The sequence below is a fragment of the Ostrinia nubilalis genome, chromosome 12 (genome assembly GCF_963855985.1).
Source record: "Ostrinia nubilalis chromosome 12, ilOstNubi1.1, whole genome shotgun sequence".
In the NCBI taxonomy this organism is placed as follows: domain Eukaryota; kingdom Metazoa; phylum Arthropoda; class Insecta; order Lepidoptera; family Crambidae; genus Ostrinia; species Ostrinia nubilalis.
Window position 1 is genome coordinate 2,629,140 of NC_087099.1, and position 24,287 is coordinate 2,653,426.

At 41.5% G+C, this 24,287-nt stretch overlaps 1 protein-coding gene across 6 annotated transcripts; it reads left to right on the forward strand.

Annotated features, from left to right (window-relative positions):
- The first annotated feature begins 1,304 nt into the window (after positions 1–1,304).
- Positions 1,305–22,422, forward strand: LOC135076781 (heterogeneous nuclear ribonucleoprotein R). Of its 6 annotated transcripts, XM_063971210.1 has the most exons (15): positions 1,305–1,629; positions 2,050–2,254; positions 2,522–2,633; positions 5,001–5,194; positions 6,762–6,889; positions 8,732–8,973; positions 11,105–11,240; positions 11,993–12,126; positions 12,206–12,277; positions 12,525–12,674; positions 13,238–13,383; positions 14,994–15,088; positions 16,481–16,623; positions 17,339–17,398; positions 17,805–17,828. In XM_063971210.1, the coding sequence occupies exons 3-15, from the start codon at positions 2,523–2,525 to the stop codon at positions 17,811–17,813; spliced, it is 1,620 nt and encodes a 539-aa protein (XP_063827280.1). In that variant the 5' UTR covers positions 1,305–1,629; positions 2,050–2,254; position 2,522; the 3' UTR covers positions 17,814–17,828. The 6 variants fall into 6 exon arrangements, with proteins under 6 accessions (XP_063827280.1, XP_063827283.1, XP_063827284.1 ...); XM_063971213.1 differs by lacking the exons at positions 16,481–16,623; positions 17,339–17,398; positions 17,805–17,828 and adding exons at positions 20,052–20,214; positions 22,334–22,422; XM_063971214.1 differs by lacking the exons at positions 17,339–17,398; positions 17,805–17,828 and adding an exon at positions 21,670–21,693.
- Positions 22,423–24,287: the final 1,865 nt, after the last annotated feature.

Sequence of the window (24,287 nt, forward strand, 5' to 3'; positions counted from 1 at the left end):
ACATAATTATCCAAAAATCGATTGAGGACATAGTCGAATTTATTTGTTTGCTTATCTAATAATAATTTGGGTAATATTGCTGGTGATGTTTTATTATTATTGTATCAGTGTATTTTCGTAAAGTAGGTATGTACTGTAAGATGAAATGTTTCTCAAGACCTAGGTAGGGCACCGGAAACTAAGTGAGAGTTCGTTTTACTGCTGTATTAACGCCTTTGATATAAAGAAAATGTGAGAAAGGAAGTGTGTCTGTCGTGCCGCTACAAAACACACCATGCCAGAGTTCTTTGTAAAGAAAGGAAGAGTCTGCTTTGGTCAGTTAAGCGATTTTCGACATGACACTAGTCTCATGTAAGATTCATATTAGCGGTGAAAGGGCTGTGTTGGAACCTTGTCCGCACAAAACGAGGCACCCGCAGTAGCCGCCCTACCTACCCACATAATGCGGCGGATACAGATCCGAGTTTCTTACACATACACATGAAGTACGAAGGCCAGTTTAAAATAGGTATGTGTATGTGTCGCGAATACATACGGCTTCGATGATCAGCAGGTGTAAGCGAACTTTAAGCAAGGGGTTACTGCGATTAACTCTTTTATCCCTTCGTTTCCATATCAAAGAGTAATGAACCTTGTTCTACTATTTGGACGTTGTCGATTAGTAACCGTGTGATTTTTATACATTATAGGTACGTAGCGCAATATTAAAAGCTCAGCCACTTTTTAGCAGTAGATATTTTTGTTTAAAATATTTAAAAATAATAGGGTAAAACTTATTAGATAATGCACGTCTAATAGATATTGAATAATTCTTATTGGATAATTTGGTCTGAATTAAAATTGCAAACGTGTCTAATAAGATTAAAACATTTTAAGTTTTGGTTTGGTAAATGTTCGATTATTTTAATTAATCAGATAAGATAACAATTAATAAGTCATTGATGTTTGTATTGTACCTACGTCATAATAATTTACAAAAAACATCATGACTGGTGCCTAATGCTGAACATAAAACATTTCGGTAAATGTATTTACAAGGGTGTTCCTAGGATTGAAAATGCCTTCCTGCATCATTTCTCATCTATAAGGTGTTAAAAATGGTTTAACAGACTAATTGTAATAACAAAGGCGAAACACTGACACCAAATCGATTACGAATAACGAAGGTCATAGGGTTTGCGAGTGTGCGTGTATATGCAAGTATGCAGCGAGCTCGGTGCGGCGTCGTCGCTGCTGCACGCCTGCACCGCCAGTTGCAACACCCTCCCCCCTTCGCTCTCGGCTTCTCGCTCGCCGCCGTCTTGCCGCTAGCCTGTCTCACCTCGCGGCCGGCAGCCTTGCGCGACGCGCCGCGCTCTTTTACATTCAAAATTATTCGCAACCATTGCAAAAACTCTCTGTGCAATAAAAATATTATTTCGTATTTAGTTGCGTGCGGTCGCTATTAGTATTTAAAGCAGAGAGAGATATAAAACTTTACAAAATAAATTAAGTGCCTTTTAAAACTTTGAATGCACTCCTCGTTGCATGTCCCGCGCGCGTCGTTATGAGAACCCCGTACTGGCGGTCACGTTGACGTCGCGCGGTGCCGCCATATCTGTCTCGGCCACCAACTAGCAAAATTAATAGGTAATTATTTTAGTGTACAGTGCCTAAGTTAAAATTTTTCATCAGTGTTCAAGTGTCAAAAGTGTTCTTTACCTTTTGGTATCCCCTGCGGATTCCTATTGGATTCTTTTTGGATAATGAACCTCGCGCCGGCCGGTTCTTATCGGGTGCAATGCAGTTGCACTCTCAACTTATTGCAGTTTTGTATTCACTAAAGTTTAAAGCGCGGAAAGTTTCTAGTGTTTGTATTTAGTTACAAAAGGACTGTAAAAGTGTTTTAAAAGTGATTACCCGCCTAAAGTGTTAAGTGTAATAGTTTCTAAAGAGCTGTCACAGTTACTCTGCTGTGTTATTTCGGTCATTGACCGCCGGAATTCGCATCTCCTTTATGTTAGTGCCGTTTTAGTTTTTTTGACATTAATTCTCGATTTTCGTTTTTAGGCTCAAAAACGTGTCACTTCACTAAAAGGATGCATTGACCCGCGAATTCGCTTTTTAAAATTTCGCCTTCACCCGGATGGAATGAGGAGTGCACTGTCCCATTGTTTCACAGTTTCATATGTTTGAACATCATTTGTTTTTTTGTTTTTCGGACGATTACAGAGTTATCATTTTCTTCCAAAATTACAAAAATTACAAATTAAAGGTAAATATTAATATCGTATAATTTACGTAAATATAGATAATAATATTATAAAAATATAAAATTTGGATAGGTGTATTGGTAGGCAAATGGCATAATTCATGGCTATCTTGAAATTTGATTGTATGACATCATCTGTAGGTGAGCCATAACAAACCTGTGCTCAGATTGCCAGCGGTCACAAAAGTTGAAAAGTTGTTAATATTGTGAAGACTGCAGAAATTGCCACAGCAAAGTGAAGTGTGTGTAAATATATGAACATTTGTGCAGAATGGCGGAGGGCAATGGAGAAATTTCCATTGAAGAGGTACCTGGGAAGGACTCCGAAGTTGGCCGTACACCGGATTACCGCAAACTCATTGACTATGGCTTGGATCCTAAGGTGAGTTCTATTATTAAATTATACTTTTAGCTATAATAGGAATTAGTCTAGATATAAATGAAGCTATTTTCACAATTTCTGATACATAAATTAGATAAAAAAGGAAAATAAATATTTTTCTAACATGCCCGTTGAAACTTCATATCGTTTATCCCCACTTTAAGAATGTTATAAAAAATTTTGGGTACTACATAATATATTGCTGTTGCATTTGGTATTATTTATTTACTATTAATATTACAATATTTATAATTATTTTAAGTTTTAAGAATTTTGCAATTTGCATGTCTTCAGTAAACTTGCTAAATGTTCCTTCACTGTTATTATTCTCAATGTACCTATGCCCCATATAACATGTTATAAACATGTATTTTAATTCAAACTAGGTATAATTAAAATCCCTTAATATTGTATAAATAAATAAAGTTATATTTTTTTTTATAAGAATCTTATAAGTAATTAATATTTTTTCTAATAAGACCTAATTATCATAAAAATTACCAGACTCTTTAAATTGTAAACAGCATTAAATGAATTATCTACTAAAAACTTTTATTATATTGTAGTAAGGTAGGTAGGTAGGTACTTTGTTTTAGAACACATTATTACCTAACATGTCAGCCACACCTGAAAAGTTGCTAGAACTTATTGCTGATAAGTGGACAAACCAGTAATGTGCCTGACTCTGCACACAACTGCATGCATGCAATATGTACTTTCTCTCTGATAGTGCTGCATTTGTTTTTCTGACCTTTGCCATATTTATCTGTGTACCTGCTCATTTTCAAAATAACTCTGTTGCTATGAATATCCATTGTTTATTTATTGGTAACCATCAACTGACCTTGGTACCTATTTCATTCCTCAGCATAAAACTTATTTCTATAACAGCAGTGCTAACTCTTGGGTTATAAAACTTATTTCTATAACCCATGTGACATGCAATAAATAATTTGAATTTGAATTTGAATAACTCTGTAAGCATTTTGTGCCTATAACACAAATAACAAACTGATATGTCATTGTTGCCATGTGCTTTTATCAAGATAATGTTTTGTATTTAATTTGCCATGTGTCCATTTGCAATTTTATCCTTGGCATTTTTATGTGTTCATCAGCATTAAATTTTAATACTTTTGGAAAATAAGCAGGCAGACAAGTAAGAATGACTGGCTTGGCCAGAATGTTATTGCTTTATTATGGAGGGGAGAGAAGTGGGGAGGGCAGGTATTTTCCTTGTACCTAGTTGGCCTTAGGCATATTCATGTAGGTATTGCCTGCAGACTTGAGACCTTTTGTGCCTCTCCAATTAACTGTCTTTAAATATAAGTACACAACTTGAATGTTCAGTTGAGAACAAGATAATGAGGCTTATTATAATTTGGTCTGTAATACTCCTGTGTTGATTGTATGTTTCCTGCTAATAAAGATTAGATATGGATCATAAAAACCCAATCACAATGTTTAATAGAATGTCCTTGATTCTATCTTAAAATGCAGTAATTATTATCCTATTTTGTGGTATGCAGCTATAACTTTTCTTTCACCTATAGTTTACCCAATCTGCTAATAGAAGCTGTAAAAATACTTTTAAGTTACTAAACTCCACTTATCCTCAATGATAATGTCAGCTGTTTAATTCACTTGGCTTTGAATACCAGCTTAGATCTCCCCTCTATGTAGCGAGTGTTTTGTTTTGAATTTTTATAGAAAACCTTTTCAATCTTTACTGTGTGACGTGGCTTGTAAATGACCCCTAAACAATTCAAAAGGTAGTGTCCTCCACTCTTTCAAATCCAATATGTTGTCATTCGTATCAATTGATGCTGAGTTTATTACTCCCTCAGATCATAGAAAGATTACTCCCGTCGTGATGACCTTCCAATGGGAGTGTCAGTTCCCTTATCCTTTGTCTGTGACGAGCTTCACCGCAATAATTATTGTTCGGCCGGTGAGGCAGACAAGATTCTTTCAGCGTTGAACGCCAAGTCACGTGATTTATCGAACACAACTGGCGTCTTCTACAGATTAACGGTCGTTTAAGTGCTTGCCTCTTGTCTTTTGTACTTTACGTCCCTTAAAATCTATTAGCATTTATCTAAGTCCTCCTAGTTGTGCCTTCATACTAAAGTTCTATTATGACCAAGTTCTAAAGACCCAATATGACACGCAATTTAAAAACTGACTTTTTCAGTCGCCCCAAATCATGCATGCACTCCTGCATAAGTTTTCAGACATACTTAATGGCGCGACATTTGGTCGCAGAAAGTTTATTTTTGTTTGACAAGTGTAATACTTCTTATGAAATCTTAATAAGTAGGTATTTTAAAGTGCCTGGTAATTGTAAGAACCTCTTCTCGTTTTCAGGTAGCAGCCAAGCTGGACGATATTTATAAGACTGGAAAGCTAGCGCACGCCGAACTGGACGAGCGTGCGTTAGATGCCTTAAAAGAATTTCCATCCGACGGTGCTTTAAGTGTTCTTGGACAATTTTTAGATTCAAATCTCGAGCATGTATCGAATAAAAGTGCTTATTTATGTGGAGTCATGAAGACCTATAGGTGAGTTTTGCAGATATCTTATTCACTTGTGACCCAATCAAAATATTGGATGATTGCCAAACGGCCGGCCCGTATCTGGGTCACAATCTCGAAAAATTGATTTGACATAATTATTATCGAGCCGTTGCCGACGACCATTGAATTTAAAATTTGAGCTAAGTATTGTCTCGCGGGGACGGATGGCGTTCGTTAACGCGAGTTCGCATATTGGGATATCCATAGATCCAAAAGCCTCATTGCAGTAAAACGTGCCGTAGACGTTGCACAAAGAAAACGCTTGCAGTCGTGACTGCAAACTCGCTGTGTGTTTTATAAAACAAAAGTCAACTTAATGTATTGTAATTATTATGCGTTGCAACATCCGCGAGCTGGCAAAAGCTGCCTACACATGGTAACGTGGCCATTGGCGCCATCTGTTTTCATGTCTTACAAGCAATAAAGACGAGAATGGCATACATAAAAACGTAACCGTGGTAAAATTACTAGATGCTTAAAAATTTCAATAGTTCTCGTCAATTTTCTCACACGAGGTGTGAGAAAATCCTTATAATAGCAGAATCGATAGCTCGATAATTATTGGTTGAAGTTAAATGCAATAAAAATCATTAACTAGTACCCGAGCCCCAGCAAATGTATAACTTTTATTACCGGCACGCAACGTACATAAACTATCATTTTTGGTGGAAAAGTTGAGTTGCTGCATCCGGCAAACGCAATGTTGTGCATCGAGTGCCAAACAAAAATATTATGCGCTAGCGAGCATGCCGAGCCTTCAGCAGTGCGGTGGCTCGCGCTGTGCAGATGAGTCGCTCGTCGTCACCGTACGTGTTTGTGTCGCTACAGCGAGATTAGATTACGAATGGTCATTAGCCTCGGCAAAGTCATGACTTGATGCAGAACCTGTTTGCATGATTTATAAGATGCAAATGGGCGTTTACATGAGACCGTAGACCTTGCTTTTAGGCCGTGGTGCCGAGCGCCCTTAGATAATGCGAACTAGGACTATAACTTGAGTGGCTTTTACGACTGGAAATGCTAATTTCATAATAAGTGCCATTTCACCTCGTGGAGGCTACTTAATATGCGAACTCGAGAACAGTGGAGATTTTCTAATAGGATGTATGAGTAGTGTCGGTGGAGCGGAATGAGGGGTCGTGCCGTAGCGTCAATTGTATGATCGCAGCAGACATTCCGGGGCATGATTGAGTGCGCCCAACACCTAGATGCTATTCGTCCGGTGGCCTGACTATTTAACTAATTCCGTTCACAAATTTTGACAGAATTAAGTAACGCGTCGTACCAAATTACGGGGTCAGACTTTCTCACTTGCATGGGGTTTAGGCCGTAGAAGATAGGCGGGAAAGTCGACTAAACTGCTACCTAATCATATTTGAACAACATCGTTTCCTAAAACCCCATAAATATGTCTTTAAATGTCACACTAAGGGGGAGCAGTTTAAAGTTCGCTTAGGTGCTAACTTCATGATCAAAATAAATGCTCCCCTAATTCACACTTCGGGTCATAAAATAATGCAGTCCTTTCACGATTGTGTCGTATGTGTTCCAGACAGAAAAGCAGAGCGGGCGTGCAGGGCGCGCCCGCGCTGTCGGCCGCTGTCCAGGTCAAAGGGCCCGACGAGGACAAGATCAAACAGATCCTTGCCAGGACAGGGTACACGTTAGACGTGACTACAGGTCAGTACTGCACCTTTACTTACCTATGCATCTCTTGTAATTCACGTTTGCAATTCCAAAAACCTGTAACATAATTTTGGGTAGGCTCTAGGCTACAATTTCCAGCTAATACTTATTAATAAAAGTCTAACGCTTGATTCAGTAAATGCTTGAGGTACGGGACGTCAAAAGTCAGCGAGATTTCAATAAGCTTCAGATTCGTTCTTTCATGTCATAAAAGGTCTGTCACCCTCCCGTGCCACTATGAACAAGTATGAATCTGTGATTCTGTAATACATAATTAGATTCTAATTAGAATACGCGCATGGAAAATAGAAATGTTGGTGAAATGATTTATCATTGTTGGTGTCACAATAGTAAAATGGGATCGTGAGAAACCGACTGTGCACAGCCTTTATGTAGACAAAGACGGCGTCAAAATGGCTTCCGAACATCAGATTTACTTGTTACACGTAATAATGATCATTTTAGTATCGTAATGACTTCATATCTATAAAAACATTACTAACTTTCATGCCGAACGTACCAGCTGTTTGAGATTAAGTGTGTCCATAATAATCCTAAATTATTTTTGTTTACCTAATTTGCGATTTAATTTGTTTGCTAAAATAACAAAAGTTGCTCCAGACAGTCGGTTGAGTCATCGTTCTCTTGACCTATCAATAAAAACAAAAACAACAAAGAATATTGCAGTAAAGAACCCGTTGTTAGATCCTTTGTTGCATTCGAGACGGTTTCATTGAACGGTGGAAAATATTATTTTAAACTTTTTGATCTGAAAATTGAACTGGCAACACCATTACGAGGCACTCGAGGAAAATCAGTGTTCTCTCATGCTCTTATACAAAGCGATGATAGACAAATCAGGTCTATTTTTTAGTCCTTTCTTTTATGCCTGCTTTCCATCAAAGCGGAGAGAGGAGGAAATTTTTCAATAACAAATCAGATTTCCGAACCGAAGCCGAGCAGAGAGGTGATGTGGAAATAAGGAAATTCGATTGGTTATTCAAACACATCCTCCGCTTTGGTGCAAACCATCCTTATTGTGTTACAATTGTTTTCCGGGATGTTTAAGAGTCTTAAGGGACTTGGTAAACCAAGACAACGCAAATACGGGGAAGATGTATGATGTTTTAGTGCCAAATAAAGATTTTCTTTCTTCCGTTGTATAAGGGGTTTTTGAATCGCGCTGACTGCTCGCTGATAATCGGCACTGACAGATCAAAATGTATGTATAAGTTCTTGCCAACGACGAAGACGCGCCCCACCATTCTTCCGCTCATGTTTGAGTGTTATCGGACGGTGTCGATCAAACTCCCCGCACCCCGCGCTTCCCTCGACCAAAAAATCCAAAAATTGGTGGGGCGCGTCTTCGTGGATGGCACGATTCTTAGGCTGGGTTGCACCATCTTACTTTAACTTTGACAAACGTCAAAAATCTGTCAAACTCCATACAAAAAACACCGTTATCGTTATAGTTACGGTCAAAGTTAGGTGGTGCAACTCAGCCTAAGAGGTAACGTTATTGAGGAACGCTGACCGACGCTTCATACATTTCGGCTGTCAGCACCGATGGTCAGCCTGCGTCAGATTCTAAAACCATTAGGCGATTATCACACTGCGCCGCGCTCCGCCGCGGTACGCGGGATGACAGATTTAATAATTGTATGCAAGTATGTACCTCAGTTTGTATAGAAAACACGCGCGGCAAAACACACTGACAACGCGTCTGCGCGCGGGATTTTTTATTAGAAATCACGCGGACCGCGGCGGAGCGCGGCGCAGTGTGATAATCGCCTTAGTTATTTTCCCGGATCGCTCATATTCAGAGTCGGGTTCCAGGGCAACGCAAATACGGGGGCCCGCCGCCGGGGTGGGAGGGCGGCACGCCCGGCGCCGGCTGCGAGGTGTTCTGCGGCAAGATCCCCAAGGATATGTACGAAGACGAGCTCATCCCGCTGTTCGAGCGCTGCGGCAGCATCTGGGACCTTCGCCTTATGATGGACCCCATGACGGGAACCAACCGCGGCTACGCCTTCGTCACCTTCACCACGCGCGAGGCCACGCAACGCGCCGTGCAAGAGGTTAGTGATGGCTCAAAAACCCCCGCTCTGTCGCCGATATGTGTCACGGACTGTGCTGCGACTCGGGACGTTTGACTCGGAACTCGATTCGGTTGCAGCGGTGCTCGAGTTTTTGAGTACTTTGTAAAGATTCCAGTGGCTTTGGGCTTCTGGCGTCACTTTTGAATCTTGTACTATTCGTTGTAGAAACTCCTAATTTTGAAACAATATCTAGCTGCTATGTAACTTGATGGATTAACTCGACAGCTCGGGTAATCAAGTGAAAACGTTGTACTATCGAAATCGAGTCAATATTTTGTATGTAGTCACTCGAGTCAAAAGTGACTCGAGTCGCAACACCAGTACCAATTTTGTTGCCCGCTGCTTAACTAGACGGACGTGTATCCTTCAAGACACATTTTCATCACTGTCTTAAATCTAAATCTCTATCCCTGTCGCCGCAGGGCCTTGTAGCGTCTTAAATCTAAATCTCTGCTTTCCGATGCCGCAGTGTTAGATATATGTTCGCTTTGGAATACAGCAGACGACAAAGTTCGTACTTCCCAAACAGTATCAATGGAGCGGTAAACTTCAGCCAACTCGGTTAAACACCAAAATTGATCCGGATTTATCTAGATCGAATTGACCTCACTCGGCCAATTAAATTTCAATTTATTAAAGAAACGTTTTCGCCGTTTTATTCGTGTAGCGCTTGCGAAATGTCGGTTTATTTTACTGCTCTGTTGAAGTGTACAAATACAGTAGTCGAAAGAACATTTGGATCTGAAATTGGTGCCACCGGCCCGCGGCCTTGGAGGCGCCGCGGTCGCGCGGTGGGGCACCAGTTTCGCTTTGGATGTTATCAGCCGCATCAGTGCCAATAGTCGACATATCCAGCACACTGTGTTATCGCAAAACTAAATAAAGATGCAATTGTTCATTATCAGTCATTTGTAATTGGTAACACTAAATTGTGTCAAACTAAAGCTTGTTTAAAATTTAGTATTTTGTCATGAGTGTATAATTGGTGTATTGATTTGAGACAAAATTTATTCTAATTTGACATCTACTTTCCAGGTGACTCGCCGAATGTTTAAGTATAATCCCTTGAAAGATTAACAGATCACAGCACTTAGCTGCCGATAGTTTGGCGACTTCGCCTCGTCCCGCGGGTAAAGCCACCAAACATCCTCTGTACATAAATCATCCGGATTTTGATGGTTTTCCTCGAACCCCGAAGTCACCAAATTATTGTCACTTGCAAGATTACTTGTAATCATCAGCCAGTATTTTTGCAAGTCCCAATCATTTGCCTGTCGATAAAATTCACAGTCACACTTGGGAGATTTAGATTTAAGCTTCTTCTATCATTTAAACAGCATGTCATTAATATCCCACTTGAAGGCGGTTGCAAGTATCTCGATTGTATCTCAGCTATTTTGTCAAGTTTGGGCGAATCTGCCATGGAATCTGTGTAAGACTTGTCTTGACCAATCTGATATCTGACTGCTAAAACTAATGTTAAGATTTTTATTAAATCTTTTGGGATTGTTCAAGACTTTTCTTGACATTTCTATGGAAGAAATACATTGGCAAGGCTATATGAGATATTTGATACACGTACCTACCTTTTGACAGTGCAAAAAATATTTAAGGATACGTGTCGCCGCCTTCGTCGTATGTAATCTCACCGAATTTGTGTAAATGTGCAAACATAACACCTATAAACTGATCTAGCCTCGCTTGTCCTGAGATATCATCCCGTTCTTTACTGTTGCACCTCGTTCAATTTTAAGTTGCTTTAATTATTATTTTTTTGTTTACCATCACACTTGTACTGCTTCTTTTTATTTTCACTTCATCAAACGGTCCACTTACAGGGTTAACATAATTGGCTTCAAAAGTTCTCCAACTGAGAATGTAATATATCTCAGGCTCTCCTCTTTGCTCAGTCAACACTTTGGCTTATCATCAAAGTTCAGTAACTCATCTCGATTGGCTCTAACCCGCGGCCCGGGCCGCCCGCAGCGTAACTAAATTCATCGCCCGACCTCAAAATTCATCTCCGCCCGGCACCGATCGACGACACTCGGCCGACCGGATCCGAATCGATACTCTTTTCAAAATTTTTCCCTTGTTATTTTTCCCACAGCTCGATAATCACGAAATAAAACCAGGGAAGACTCTGAGAATTAAGATTAGCGTACCGAATCTACGACTTTTCGTCGGCAACATTCCCAAGTCTAAAGGCAAAGAGGAGATACTGGAAGAGTTTGGTAAATTAACAGGTAAAGTGTCACTCGAATGAATTAAGGAGTTTAGAGTTGGTGGGTTGTGCGTGGGGCTTGGTGTGGACCGCTGAGGGTGCCCCGCTTGCGTCCCGCTTGCGTCCCGTCCCGTCCCGTCCGTCCCGCGCCCGTCCCTCCCGCGTCCCGTCTCCAGTCATTGGGCCGGCGCGGCCGCCCGGCGCGACCCGGCCCCGCCCGTTGGCTATTCTCCCTCGAATTGTTCTTGCAGCTGAATGATTATGAAATTCGAAAGGGGAAAAAGATTGGCGTTACCGTTTCCTTTAACAATCACCGGTTATTCGTGGGGAATATCCCTAAGAATCGAGATCGGGACGATTTGTTTGAGGAGTTTACTAGGCACGCACGTAAGTCCTTGTCGAATTCATAATAAGTGCTATTCGGTTGGTAGTGGGCGCGGCCGCCGCGCGACCCTCGCGCGGGACTCGCGCGGCGGCCGCGCGTAGTGTGCCGTGCGGCGCGGCACCGCGGGCCCGGTGCCCGCTGTCCCGCGCCGCGCGAGACTTGCCGCATACGAGAATGCACACTGGTAATGACTGGAGAATCTTGCTGTTGTTCTATAGACTAGAACTTTTTCAGTACCGTATATGTTCTCCTGGAATATCGTTTGATTTGCTTCATATTTTGTAGCCTTAAAGGAATGTACTTGCGCGTTGGGGCCGTGGGAAGCTTTATTTAATTATAGTGTGCTTGTGTCAGACTTCTAGTGCTATATTCGATTGGTATACTTGCAGCGGGACTCGTGGAAGTTATAATATATAGTTCTCCTGATGATAAGAAGAAAAATAGAGGATTTTGTTTTTTGGAATACGAGTCTCACAAAGCGGCGTCATTAGCTAAACGTAGACTGGGAACTGGTAGAATAAAGGTACGCTATATCATTCAATGTAGATTTTGTTTGTGCTGCGCGCACCTTCGCGGTAAACATGATTTATTTCGATGTGCAGGTATGGGGCTGTGATATTATAGTGGATTGGGCCGACCCCCAAGAGGAGCCAGACGAGCAAACTATGAGTAAAGTAAGTAACTTTACTAAATCAGCCTTTAATTCCTTTAAACACATTGATTGCGCCTGCGCAGATTTTAAATTCACGCACACTACAGCGTGTAAAATTGCTTGCAAAATTCTTTGCAAATTTTTCGCACATCACTTTGATAAACATAGTTTCAAAGAATGTTACATTTTCGGACCGAAATTCACTTTACGCTTGTCCTTCCTACGATTTTTAAGGCATTACTTCTCACTGAAAACATTTTATCTGATAGGTAAAGGTACTGTACGTGAGGAACCTAACGCAAGAGATATCGGAAGAGGCGCTGAAAGAAGAATTTGAACGTTACGGCACTGTGGAACGTGTGAAGAAGATCAAGGACTACGCTTTTGTGCACTTCGATGACCGGGACTGCGCAGTCAAGGTATTTAAATGTGCATTAATATATGTTACATTTGTCTAAAGATCCTTTTTTTCTCAGTGGAAGTGCTCCTTAGGCCCGGTTTCCACCAAAGCGATACGGAACGGAGACCTGTTATGAATAACCAATCAGATTTCCTGGTTTCTTGAATAATGAAATCTGATTGGTTATTCAAAACACATCTCCGCTCTGCTCCGCCTTGGTGTAAAGTGGGCCTAACTTAAGTGAAATATAAAATGTTAATCTATCCCATATTTTTTACTAAGTTTTCTCTGTAATTTATTGTATAGTTATTTTTGGTGTATCAAATTGCTGGTATAGTCTGGTCCGTGAGCACGTAGAATTTTGTCCAATGACCCCTAGCTGTACTGGCACCCGCAGTGAGTGTGCTCTCACTCACTGCGGGTGCCTGTCGCACAGTCGCGACAGCAATATAATTACGCGCGAGCGATAAGGATGGATAGCTACGGGTCATTGGACAAAATTCTACGTGCTCACAGACCGGGCTTTAGACTAAATAAATAAATATTTTGGGTATTACACAAAACTTGGTTGTCTTTTGGCAGGCAATGCAAGAATTGGACGGAAAAGAAATCGGAACGGCGCGGCTAGAGGTATCGCTGGCGAAACCACCATCGGACAAAAAGAAGAAAGAAGAGATCTTACGCGCGAGAGAGCGACGCATGATGCAGATGATACACGGGCGCGGAGGGTAAGCTACAGTTTTACTACTTACCTTTCATAGCATGTACCTACCATGAAGCAAAATACAATTTTACAACTCGGTCGAGGTAACTGCGCACCCGGTGGCCGTGACGTCACATCGACGCTCTGGTACGAACGCGGGGAGATGTGCGAGTGATTGCGAGATAGTAGCATTCTAATCTTTAAGGTTTTAATCCTTTGTTTGTTACCTGTCATCCGCTTTGCAATGGAGGGAATTCGAACCTTAATTTCGAACTCTTTGTTCTTCTGATTAATTTCGTTGAGGGTCCAATGACAGTTTAACTTTCCCCCGGGACAAACTTGACCTTCATTGGTTGGGTTTTTATGGCGGTCAAGCTGTAGATCCTGGCTACACAGGAGTTGCTGTGGCGGGAACGAGAGATGGGAATAGTCCCGTAGCATTCCAGCGAGGTGCGCAGTTAACTTGACCAGGTTGTAATACAGGTCTTGAAATAGTGCGGGGAATCTAAATAGTGCTTTTCTAAATTTATAAAATTGAAAATTGATTACTACTACACGTGTTTTTTATGTTAACAGACTCGATCGGCTGAAACACACCAGAAACTTTTACCTATTTTATTTTATCTTTTGGCAATACTTTCAGCACTTTTTATTTCATTGATTCCGTTAATTTTCTTTATAGTTTTTTTTCCTTTTCTTCCTCAATATCTATTCATATCTTATTCATAGAAAATACAATGAATTCTTAAAAGAGCGCACAATCGATGATGTGCAAGTATTTTTCGTGAATACAGATGTGATTTATTACAGTTTGTCTTAAGTTCTGTTTTCCTTCTTTATTTTTCGCTCTCCTATTTACTTTTGTCCCCAAACCAGCTCGGAAGGCCCGGGCGCTATTGCCTGTGACAGCGATTGCATCTATCTTAGCGTCTAATGTCTAGCAACGTTGTTGCTTGATTAATTTATGGAGAAAATACTAAAATTTACTGTTTAGGACGGCTGGACCGTCGCATCAAACGCATTACCTTTTCCCGTTTGCTAGACATTGGATGTTAAAGCCTTGTTCAGACAGCGATTTACGCGTATTTCGTTAAACTCGCATGAAAAGTATCCCATATTGTCTTTTCACGATTATTAGAAGACACGTAGTCTTATTAGGCGTTGTAACTGTTTATTTGAATTGTCGCAATCCCGTCAAGACTGCTTACTAGGACGAAAATTGTATACCTCTGCATATTATTCGCCAAAATCAATGCGTAAGGCCCAGAACAGACGGTGAAACGCAACTGCAACGAAACTGCAACTTTCTGATGATTCTTATGAATGAAACTGAAAGTTTCAAATTGGTCGCGTCATGTGTGGTCTCTCAACGGACGCTATTGCAGAAACTTAGATGCAACTCAAAAGTAACTAGCAGTTGCAGTTCCGTTGCTGTTGCGTTTCACCGTCTGTTCTGGGCCATACTAGGACGAAATTTGTAAACCTCTGCCGCCGACTAAACGCGTAAATCGGCCATCTGAACACGGCCAAAAAGCAGGCATCCGCGGAGCATCCAACCCAGCAACGCAGCGGTGGTAATCCCGACCGGAGGGCATGCCCGCGCTGCAGAGCTTAACTTGTGGCTATTAATGTCAGATTTGATTGGTGCAGCTGCTCGCCCGTGCACGGCGCGCTGCGAGGCCGCACGCCGCAGCCGACGCAGCGCCCGCCGGCCGCGCGAGGCGACTACGGTCAGTATACACACACAACACCGATACATTACATAAACATACACAACACAACTTGCCCAGGCCATGACCTGGTATAACAGGCAGAGACAACGGTCAGAGCTACGGAATCCGTTTTATTCGAAGACATACCAAGTTCCACTTTGAGAATTTCAGATTTCATAGTGCAAATTAATGAAGTCTTGCGCATACCTTTGATATTATAGTTTTATCATGGAGTGTCACGAAATTTTTGTATAATATAACATTTACGAATGCACGGTTACAAGTGCAGTGTCTTAGCCCTGACGGTTGTCTGCGCCCTAAGAACAAAGATTACACAGATACGAAAGCACTTAACGGCACTCAAGGTTGATCGAGGGAAGTGATGACTGCAAACAAGATTCAACCTTTTCCAAATTCTGATACGTAGTAGCGGTTCATCTAGTTAGGTATCCATGTGTTTCCAAGAGATTGATCCGTGCACCTTGAACTAGAATTCTCAAAATTAGGTCAAATTAATCTTAGAACCAAGAAACAAAAAGACTCTTATTCTATAATGTACGAGTTGTGCTTTCGTGCTGCATATCTCGCTATGCCCGTACGAGACATGACATTGGATCTTGTGTGTAGAGTTAGCTCCTTTGTGAACGTTCCCTCCATTTACCTTCATATTATCCCACACGTTGAACAATTGAACACGGTGTGGTCTCCACGCGCACACTCGCACATCTGCTACTTCCCCTACTAACCAGATGGCCGCTACTATACACTAATGCATATCCCCCCTCAATAATACCGCGTAGGTACCAGATCAGTGTATCGTATAGGCCACGTAACATGTTTCATTAACGCTACTCCCTAAGCTAGATATAAAAGCCAGGATCAGGATCGATGCATGGTCTAGGACTCTAGGACTATCATCAGGACATCCCAGAGATAGGAAACGTAGGGCCACACATCGTCGTAATGTAATAACAATATTAACAATTTCCAGTGCATGCTTCTTCAATACAGAAAGTCATCTTACATTATGATCGGCGTCAGTCACTTCTGACGTTTTCGCCGCTTTAGAGTAGGAACATTTGGTGGTGGGATGTGAAACGAACAGCCTAGAATTCCATGACAGACAGCATGTGTGACGAACAGCAGAGAGATAGTCGAGTTGCCGACGCATGTTGTGTCCGTGTGTGAACTGTCGATGCTTCAGTCACGGCGTGGTTGAGGACAGGTGTCGGCGCTAACCGAGTGCTGTTAATGCCCAGAGTTAAGTGACATTCGCATGCGTTTAATCGTTGTTAATCTTTTCCCGGTACGAGTGTCGTGGAGGCTCGCTAACCGCCAGCCGATACGGTAGATTGTAAGTTAGCGTTAGTTTAGCTTAGCCTCTAAAAGGCCTGTGTTGTGTGTTTATAGATTATGATTACGACTATTACGGGTACGGTGATTACCGAGGTGGCTACAATGAGCCATTTTACCGGTACGATGAGTTCTATTTTGATTACGCGGGGCCACCGCAACCGTCCGCCGTCCGCCAGCCTCCCAACAGAGCGCAACCGGTGGGTCCCACACACACTCACTAATGTTATCACTCTTATTTACTAGTCACTAGTCGCTGTACTCATCATCGTTTCGATTTTTTTTGAGTTGCCAAATTTTCATCTGTTTTTTATTTTTGTTAATCCCATCCTCGAACGGAGTCAGTGACTCGGTAAAGACGGTAGTGTGTAGGCCTGACGGTGGTGATTGAGAAGCGGCGGGCGGGCGCGGCGGGCGCGCGGGGGCCCGCCGCGCCGCAGCCTCGGACGACTCCCGGGGAGTGAGGCGCGGGGCGGGGGTGGCTGGTCGGCCGATCTCACCATCAGGTCTATATGGCTGAGGCCACTCCGACTAACCTGCCCGTTCTGACCTGAGCCCACGCCGTCCAAGCTGACTCTCGTTGACGCCCCCAGTAGACCCATGCAGTAGCTTAGATCACTTCCGAAAGTCAGCTTAGACAGCGTGGCCCTTGTACCTGTTGTTTTCAGTTGCCATTTGACATTAGTACCGCTTGAGGCCATCCCGGCGCTTTCACCCATCATGTAGCCGCTTCGCTTTGCTCTGTTACTAACCCGATAACACGCTTGAAGCTTCGCCACCCTTGCACACTTAGATGAGGAATGTTGTCCTATGCCCGGGACGCTCGTGTAACGTTGTTATATTTCTCGTTGCCGCAACGAGATAGAGAATATGTTAAGAAGACTTACTGACCCGCTTGGTAAATGCCTCACTCAGGACGATGAGCTCGGCCTCGGGCCCAACTCGCTTTACTACGATCTAACAGGAGGCATTCAGGTACCCCCACTTCATTCGTTTACAGATACGTAATGATTGATATACATAGTTGTCGATTCGATGTTTAGATTACTGTTCTTATTATTTAGAAGTACCTAGTTCTCGAATGATAAAGAATGACCGTAATTACTTGTAGTCTCCTCCTAGAATGCGGTAGTCCTTGAACCGAGTAAAGCTTTAGTAGGTACCTGATTGTTTCAATATACTTTTTAAATAAAACATCTAATTAGCTGTAGTCTGGCGCCTCCTCAGCAAAAGTTGACTACTAATATCGAATTTGACTAATGAATTTGTGGCTCGTAGTTCTAGTGTTGTGCAGCTTTTGCTGTGGAATGCACTGGTGACATTTTGGTAACATTACATACTATTACATTAAAGTATTGCGATGCGATCGTTTATCTTGCAGCATGATTAGTCCACTTGGAGGAATGGTTTGAAGCACTTGCAACTGCGCCTACCTTGACAACCTGCGCCTACCTTGACAACTTTAAAAGATTTCTCCAAGCTTTATTACACTATTTGAGCAATCTACGATGCTGTTCACATCAGCATCATAGATTGGCCTATTATTATATTTAGTTATCTATATTACTCTTATTTTAGAAGTCACATATTGTCTTGCAACTCTAAATCGGTGCTCTTTATTTATTTCTTAGATGTCTATTCACTGATATTCATATTACATAGGCACCAATTTAGATTTAGTTAAGTTTAATATTGTACCATGCAAATATTATAAACTAGCCTGTTATATATCTATTTAAAACGTCCATATTCTGCTCTTCGATTTATCTGATTTCAACTGCCTCTATGCAGGTACAAAATAGTAGTAGTTCTTATAAAGTTCTTATTCAAACAAGACGCGCTATTGGTCAATATAATAGACCAAAATAGTCCCAACGCTAGCGATAGGTGGGCCCTTATCGTGCGTCAACATCGTGAGGGCTTCACGCGTGTTACGCAACTGTTAGCTTCGCTTTACATCGGTTGTCTCTCACTGTAGGTCGCACGCGTTGCGATGTCTGGTAGTCGATGTATCACCACTTGATTTGCTATTTGTGGGCGTGTTGAAGTCAGATAAAGCGAGGAGCAGAGAGCGGTCGGTCGTAGCGCACAAGTCCCGTGCGTCAGTGCCGTGAGGTGGCACCACTGCCACATTGATGATTAACCCGGTGAATCAAACGCGATGATCTAATTCCGCTTAATCACGGTCGTTGCATTCGCGATTGTATGAAACATCAGATGTTACTAGAATTCAATATTGTAGAGGAAATGTCGAGTTCTCATATAAACTCGACAATTTTTATTTTTAATTGGCACTAGCATGGGATATTGCATGAAAATTTAATCTGCACGAAATTATTAAACCTAATTATAACTTGTATTTTGAGGTATTTACAATTAAGCTTAATGTAAAGTAAGTGAATGTAAAAATCGCGGATGCATAGTACAACGGCGGGTGTAATTTTACTTTCTTTTAAATCCGCCTTTGTGCCACCCCGGCACTGGACACTGGCCGAAACGCAGGCGCCTGGTTTATCGCACGAGTCTAGCGAGCTCACAATTATTGTCAATTTTTGTTCTGTTGTAAAGTACATCACGACAAGAATTATCATTATGATATCAAATTGTATGAGAAATATTTTCGGACCTCCAATGATAGGAATTGAAAAGTTATGTAAGAAAATGCGATACCATGTATTCTTTTAGATTGTAGTCAATCGAAAAGAAAAATAAGACAATCTAAAAGTAAAATAGTCAATTGACCTGCGTTTTTTCAATTGTTTAAATAGTGTTGATCAATGAGGGTTTTCGCGATTGAAAAATTCGCCAGATGGCAATACGTAGACGCGAGGTCCAAATGCTGCATGATTGGTTATTTTTGACATGACATTGACAGATATGTCAAAATCCACCAATCATGCAGCATTTGGACCTTCCGTCTACGTATTGCCATCTGGCGGATTTTTCAATCACGAAAACCCTCATTGAAAAACGCAGGTCCAGCCAAGGTACGAGAATTTTCTTATCTTGGGGTTTTGTGTCATTTTTGTAACATGCCTGTGATGTACAGTCACGGAATGAAAAGGTTCGTCAGTTTTCAAATTGATTCCTTCAACGAATCGCGAGCACATATTACCTTTTGAAACTATGTTACAGAATAATCTCGAGTTAGAGAAAATAATCTTTAACTGTTCGTCAGTAAAGTTCAAAATTATTCAGATCAAAGTTGTTTGACGATTTAACTTGTCAAGAAGATTATTATGATTGATAAACTAAAACCTTCTTGTTGGTTCAACCTGCCATTATCTATTAAATAAAAAAACTACATTTTGTAACATTGCACTGATGGGATAGAAAAATAAACAAGCAAAACCTTATTCGTTAGCAAACGTCATATTTTTTTAAATTTTAGCAGGACTGTTTCTTGCACGGTTATGTTGGCAGGTTTGACTCTTACAGTACCTAGTGCAAGCGAAAACCGACACTAAGGTGACGAACCTTTTCATTCCGCGACTGTACTTGCGATATAACATAAACGTTACATGATCGCGTTAAGTCAATTTTATAAAGAACATGAGCTCGCTAGACCCGTCGCTAAGGCGTGCGTTCGCGCACATCGTTCGCGCGTGCTGACGTGTCGTGTGCGCAGGGGGCTGGGTCATGTGGGACGGGCGCGCGCTGGGCGCGGCGCGCGGCGGGGGCGGCGGCGCCGGGCGCGGCTGGGGCCCGTGGTGGTGCGCGGCGCGCCGCGCGTGGCCGCCGCACGCCCAGCGCCATGCGTGGCCACCCACGCGCCAAACCAAGTTTACCAGGTCAGTCAAAATCAAAATCTATATATATAAAAGAAAGTCGTGTTAGTTACTCCACTTATAACTCAAGAACGGCTGAACCGATTTAGCTGAAAATTGTCAGGGAGGTAGTTTAGAGCCAGGAGAAGGACATAGGATACTTTTTATCCCGTTCGAAATTAAAAAAAAAGGTCTGCTTATTTATTGCCATTAAGGCGGAACAAAGTTCGCCGGGTCAGCTAGTCAAAAATATTTATTCAGTTTAGACCACAAGTGGCACTTATGAACGTCAATAGAAAATAATAAAAGAAGAAAAGGTAGCCCTTATGGGGCACTTTACATGTCTCCTTATCTTTTGGGCCCTACCAGCGCTACGAGACAAACATATGGCAAGTGCTGAGAAGAAACGCCGGAACAAACCTTGTATTATTAGTGTTTGAACCTTGGGGATATAGTTCCCACATAATTTGACTGTGTTCCCTTGTTTAGGTCCAGAAACAATAAAAATGTTGTTACTATGACCATTGTGACGCACTGTATGGTGTGGTGTTTAAAAGGAAACGGACAAGTTACTGAATACGTAACGTCGTCGCTTTTGCTGTTCCCATCCGCGAGGATATCCTACCTTAGAATATTTTACCTTAAATTCAATTAATCTTTGCTGAATTCTAATTTAAGTTGTATTTTCCAAGGCCGATTTTCCAATTACAGCCGGCAAACTTTTGTTATGAGAATGTCTTGATTTATCTTCAAAATAGCGCTTTCTTCTATAGCTTTTTGCAAATCAACAGCGTGACTTAAATGGATGCATACTTACCTATTCATTTTCCTGAAATATTGTCTCAAACGAAACGCATTTTTTTAAAGATTTATGAAATAGCGAAGCGCATTTCTGTAAATAAATCCTTTTCACCTTTCATTCTATTAGTTCTCGAAGTTCAAAATGTTGAAGTTCATTCATTATATTTTTTGTTCCATTAGTAACCTCATTAATATAGAGCCGGGGGCCATCATAAATTAGCTTTTACCATGAGTTACTTTGATTTGTCACCTCATTTTTAGATTACTTAAACTATGGTAAAGTATTAATATTCTACTTAATTTTCTGAAATTTTACTGCGTTTATTTTATCATGACATGCCTGTCTAAGAACCTAACTTAATTCCTATCCATTGTAAATATGTTCCTACCTGCCGTTGTTAAAATGACTCCAATATGATCTACGGCTTCATTTTAACAAAGGTGTGAATAATTGCTTTTAATACTTACTGAAAAAAAGCAATTACGTGTCCTATCAACACTCTGTTGGATACTACCTATGCCTATCTACACCATGCATTCATGAAACTGCAGAAGCACTGGCAAAGCCAGCGTTACCGATCACACCGAAACAAAATTCAAAATTATCTCAATGACATTGGACTCTTTCTCTATCGAACTCGATTTGATCGATATTTGAATTGATTTTATTTATTTCAGCATGTTTGATGGTTTGCGTGTAATCTGGAGTAATGATTGTATATTGGTAACTACCCTCTCCCTGTCCTATCCTCTCTAGGGCTGCCACAAACTTTGCCTCGGTGTAGAGCTCGACTGAGCAGAGTCCACTGTTGTTGCCCCAGTGTGGTGAAGTTTGTGGAAGACCTTCTCTGATTTTTAATTTTAGTTGGTAATTCAGCACTTTCTGCAACTTAGACAATCTGCGAATTAAATGCTGGATTACAGACTGAAATTACAAATCGGAAATTAGTAGGTAGATTTGTATGTACTAATTTTTTATCCTGGGATTAATAAAAGTGGAATGTAGCTAACTCATAGTAGTAAACCAGGTGAACTTAGAAGTACCTAGATAGTTGCATAATCTCAAGACATGCAATTTATCTGAATTTGTAGCATGATTTCGTCTGTGAATCCTCTTAACACTAGACTTAAGACTTAGTTAGAATGTAAGACCTAAATCATCTTTGATATTATGCATTTGATTACTCAGTATTTCGTGCCTATGCGATAACATGTTTTTGTTTGTCAGATGTTCTTATTTGTTGTTATTATTTGTATATTGCCATCTGAAAACATGTCATCGGCAATGGACTTTTGTCTTTCTAGTAGCACATTTATAATGTTTGACTCGGTGGCGTTCCAGGTAAACGTAAATACGACGGGGGTCACCAGAACCAAGGGGGCGAGACGAAGCGCCGCCTGGGCGCGGCGGCGGCGGCGGCGTGCGGCTGGGGCAGCCCGGCGCCGCCGCCGGCCGCGAGCTAGGCGCGCCGACGCCGCCGCCGGCCCGCCCGCCGCCGCCGGCCCGCCCGCCGCCGCCGGCCCGCCCGCCGCCGCCGGCCCGACCGCCGCCGCCGCCGGCCCGACCGCCGCCGCCGCCGGCCCGCCCCCGCGACGCCCCCAGGCCCCGCGCGCCGCCGCCCCTGCTCCGGAGACACTACAAGCTGCGCAGGGGCGCCCGAGCGGCGCGACGAGCGGCTCACGGTTACGTTTACACGATCCCCGCTCTGTAACGAGGGGATCACACTTTTTTCTATATATGTGTTTTTTTATTTGATTTTCAAGTTTTCGATTTTGTATCGCATTGATTCCGTAAAAATCTTAAAGTAGGAAGTTATGAAATGTTTCGAATGTAAGTTTCCCGTTATGCTTATGTTTTTCACTGTCGTATTAGCCGTATATATTATTTAATATACAGGGTGTCCCGTAATGTAACGTCAAGCCGGAACTGGGTGTTGAGGCAAGTTATGCTGGTTATCAGAAAAATATAAAAAAAAATCTATGTGGCATTTTGTCAAAATAATAAACATTAAAAAAAAAAAACAAAAAATCTACTCCCGGTGACGGTCTTTTTACTCGTGTTGCCACAAATCTTCACTTTTTCCAAATTTTTTTTTGTTATGTAACCCTGAATAATGCTTCTTTAAATTGTTATCAAAATTACAAAACCAGCTGCTCCAGCTTGGATGAAAAAAATACATTATTCCCAAAAAATTTTTCAAAATAAAAATTTTGCCTCGTTTAAACTGACTGTACTGAAAAAAAATTGTACTACGCGATTGTGGCAAGTGACGTCATAATTTGGCGCATTTAGTAAGGATTCCAAAATGGTATAACACTTGGTAAATTCTTGCTGTGATTGTCGACAATTTTTGTTTTTTTGGAAATAATCCCGTTTTTAACATTATCTACCTTGGTTAAAAATTATTGTTCTAATGTGCCCAAAATTAAAGTTTCTGTGACTGACTACCGTACAGTCAGTCACAGAAACTTTTGTCATCATGACAGTAATTAGTAGTTGACATACTGTGACAAAAGTCACCCGTGCGCGCGCGCCTTTACTACCTGCTCTGCCTGCACTTGTACTTGGTAACAGGGATAATAAGGATATGAAGTTTCGGTTATGAATACGGTTACGGATATTAGAATAATATTATACCAGTTTCGGTTACGGTCACGGATATGAAATCATTTCAGATTATCCGAAAGTTTCGGATAATTTCGGTTACAGAATTATTAGAATTTCAAAAATGTAGGTATTATTCAAATAGCAAGATGCTGCGTGACCCACATAGCTACTTTATGTACCAACTAAGACGACACCTATGTATGATAAAGGTAAAACAGGCTGGCATATTAGATGGTGCCAGGGAATGCCAGACAAGTTGGTAACAAATATTAAGATTTAAGGTACAATTCCAAGACGTGCCGCAACCGCAAACTGCAAAACTCTATGAAATCGGCAGCGCGGCATTGCAGCTGTGGCGTGTATACTGCAGATTTCATAGAGTTTTGCAGTTTGGAATTGTACCCTTGAGACTCCGCCTTTATCCGAAACTATCCGTAACTTTTGAATCAGTTTCGGTTACGGTAATGGATATTTTTTTATTTCGGATATCCGATAGTTTCGGTTACGGTTACGGATATCCATAACATCCCTGCTTGGTAAAATGGCCCTCTCCGTCCCGCTCATACCTTTTAAAATGGCTTCTTCACCTCACTTAAGCCAGAAACTTGAATTTTGGGCACATTAGAATAATATTTTTTAACCAAGGTACATAAAGTTAAAAACGGGATTATTTCCAAAAAACCAAAAA

Excerpts from the sequence above, each read along its gene's own strand:
- LOC135076781 (XM_063971209.1), top strand. The coding sequence starts at position 2,523 with ATGGCGGAGGGCAATGGAGAAATTTCCATTGAAGAGGTACCTGGGAAG. Across the intron at positions 6,890-8,731 it reads CACGTTAGACGTGACTACAG|GGCAACGCAAATACGGGGGC; the intron begins GTCAGTACTGCA and ends GTCGGGTTCCAG. Across the intron at positions 16,624-17,338 it reads CTCCCAACAGAGCGCAACCG|GACGATGAGCTCGGCCTCGG; the intron begins GTGGGTCCCACA and ends TGCCTCACTCAG.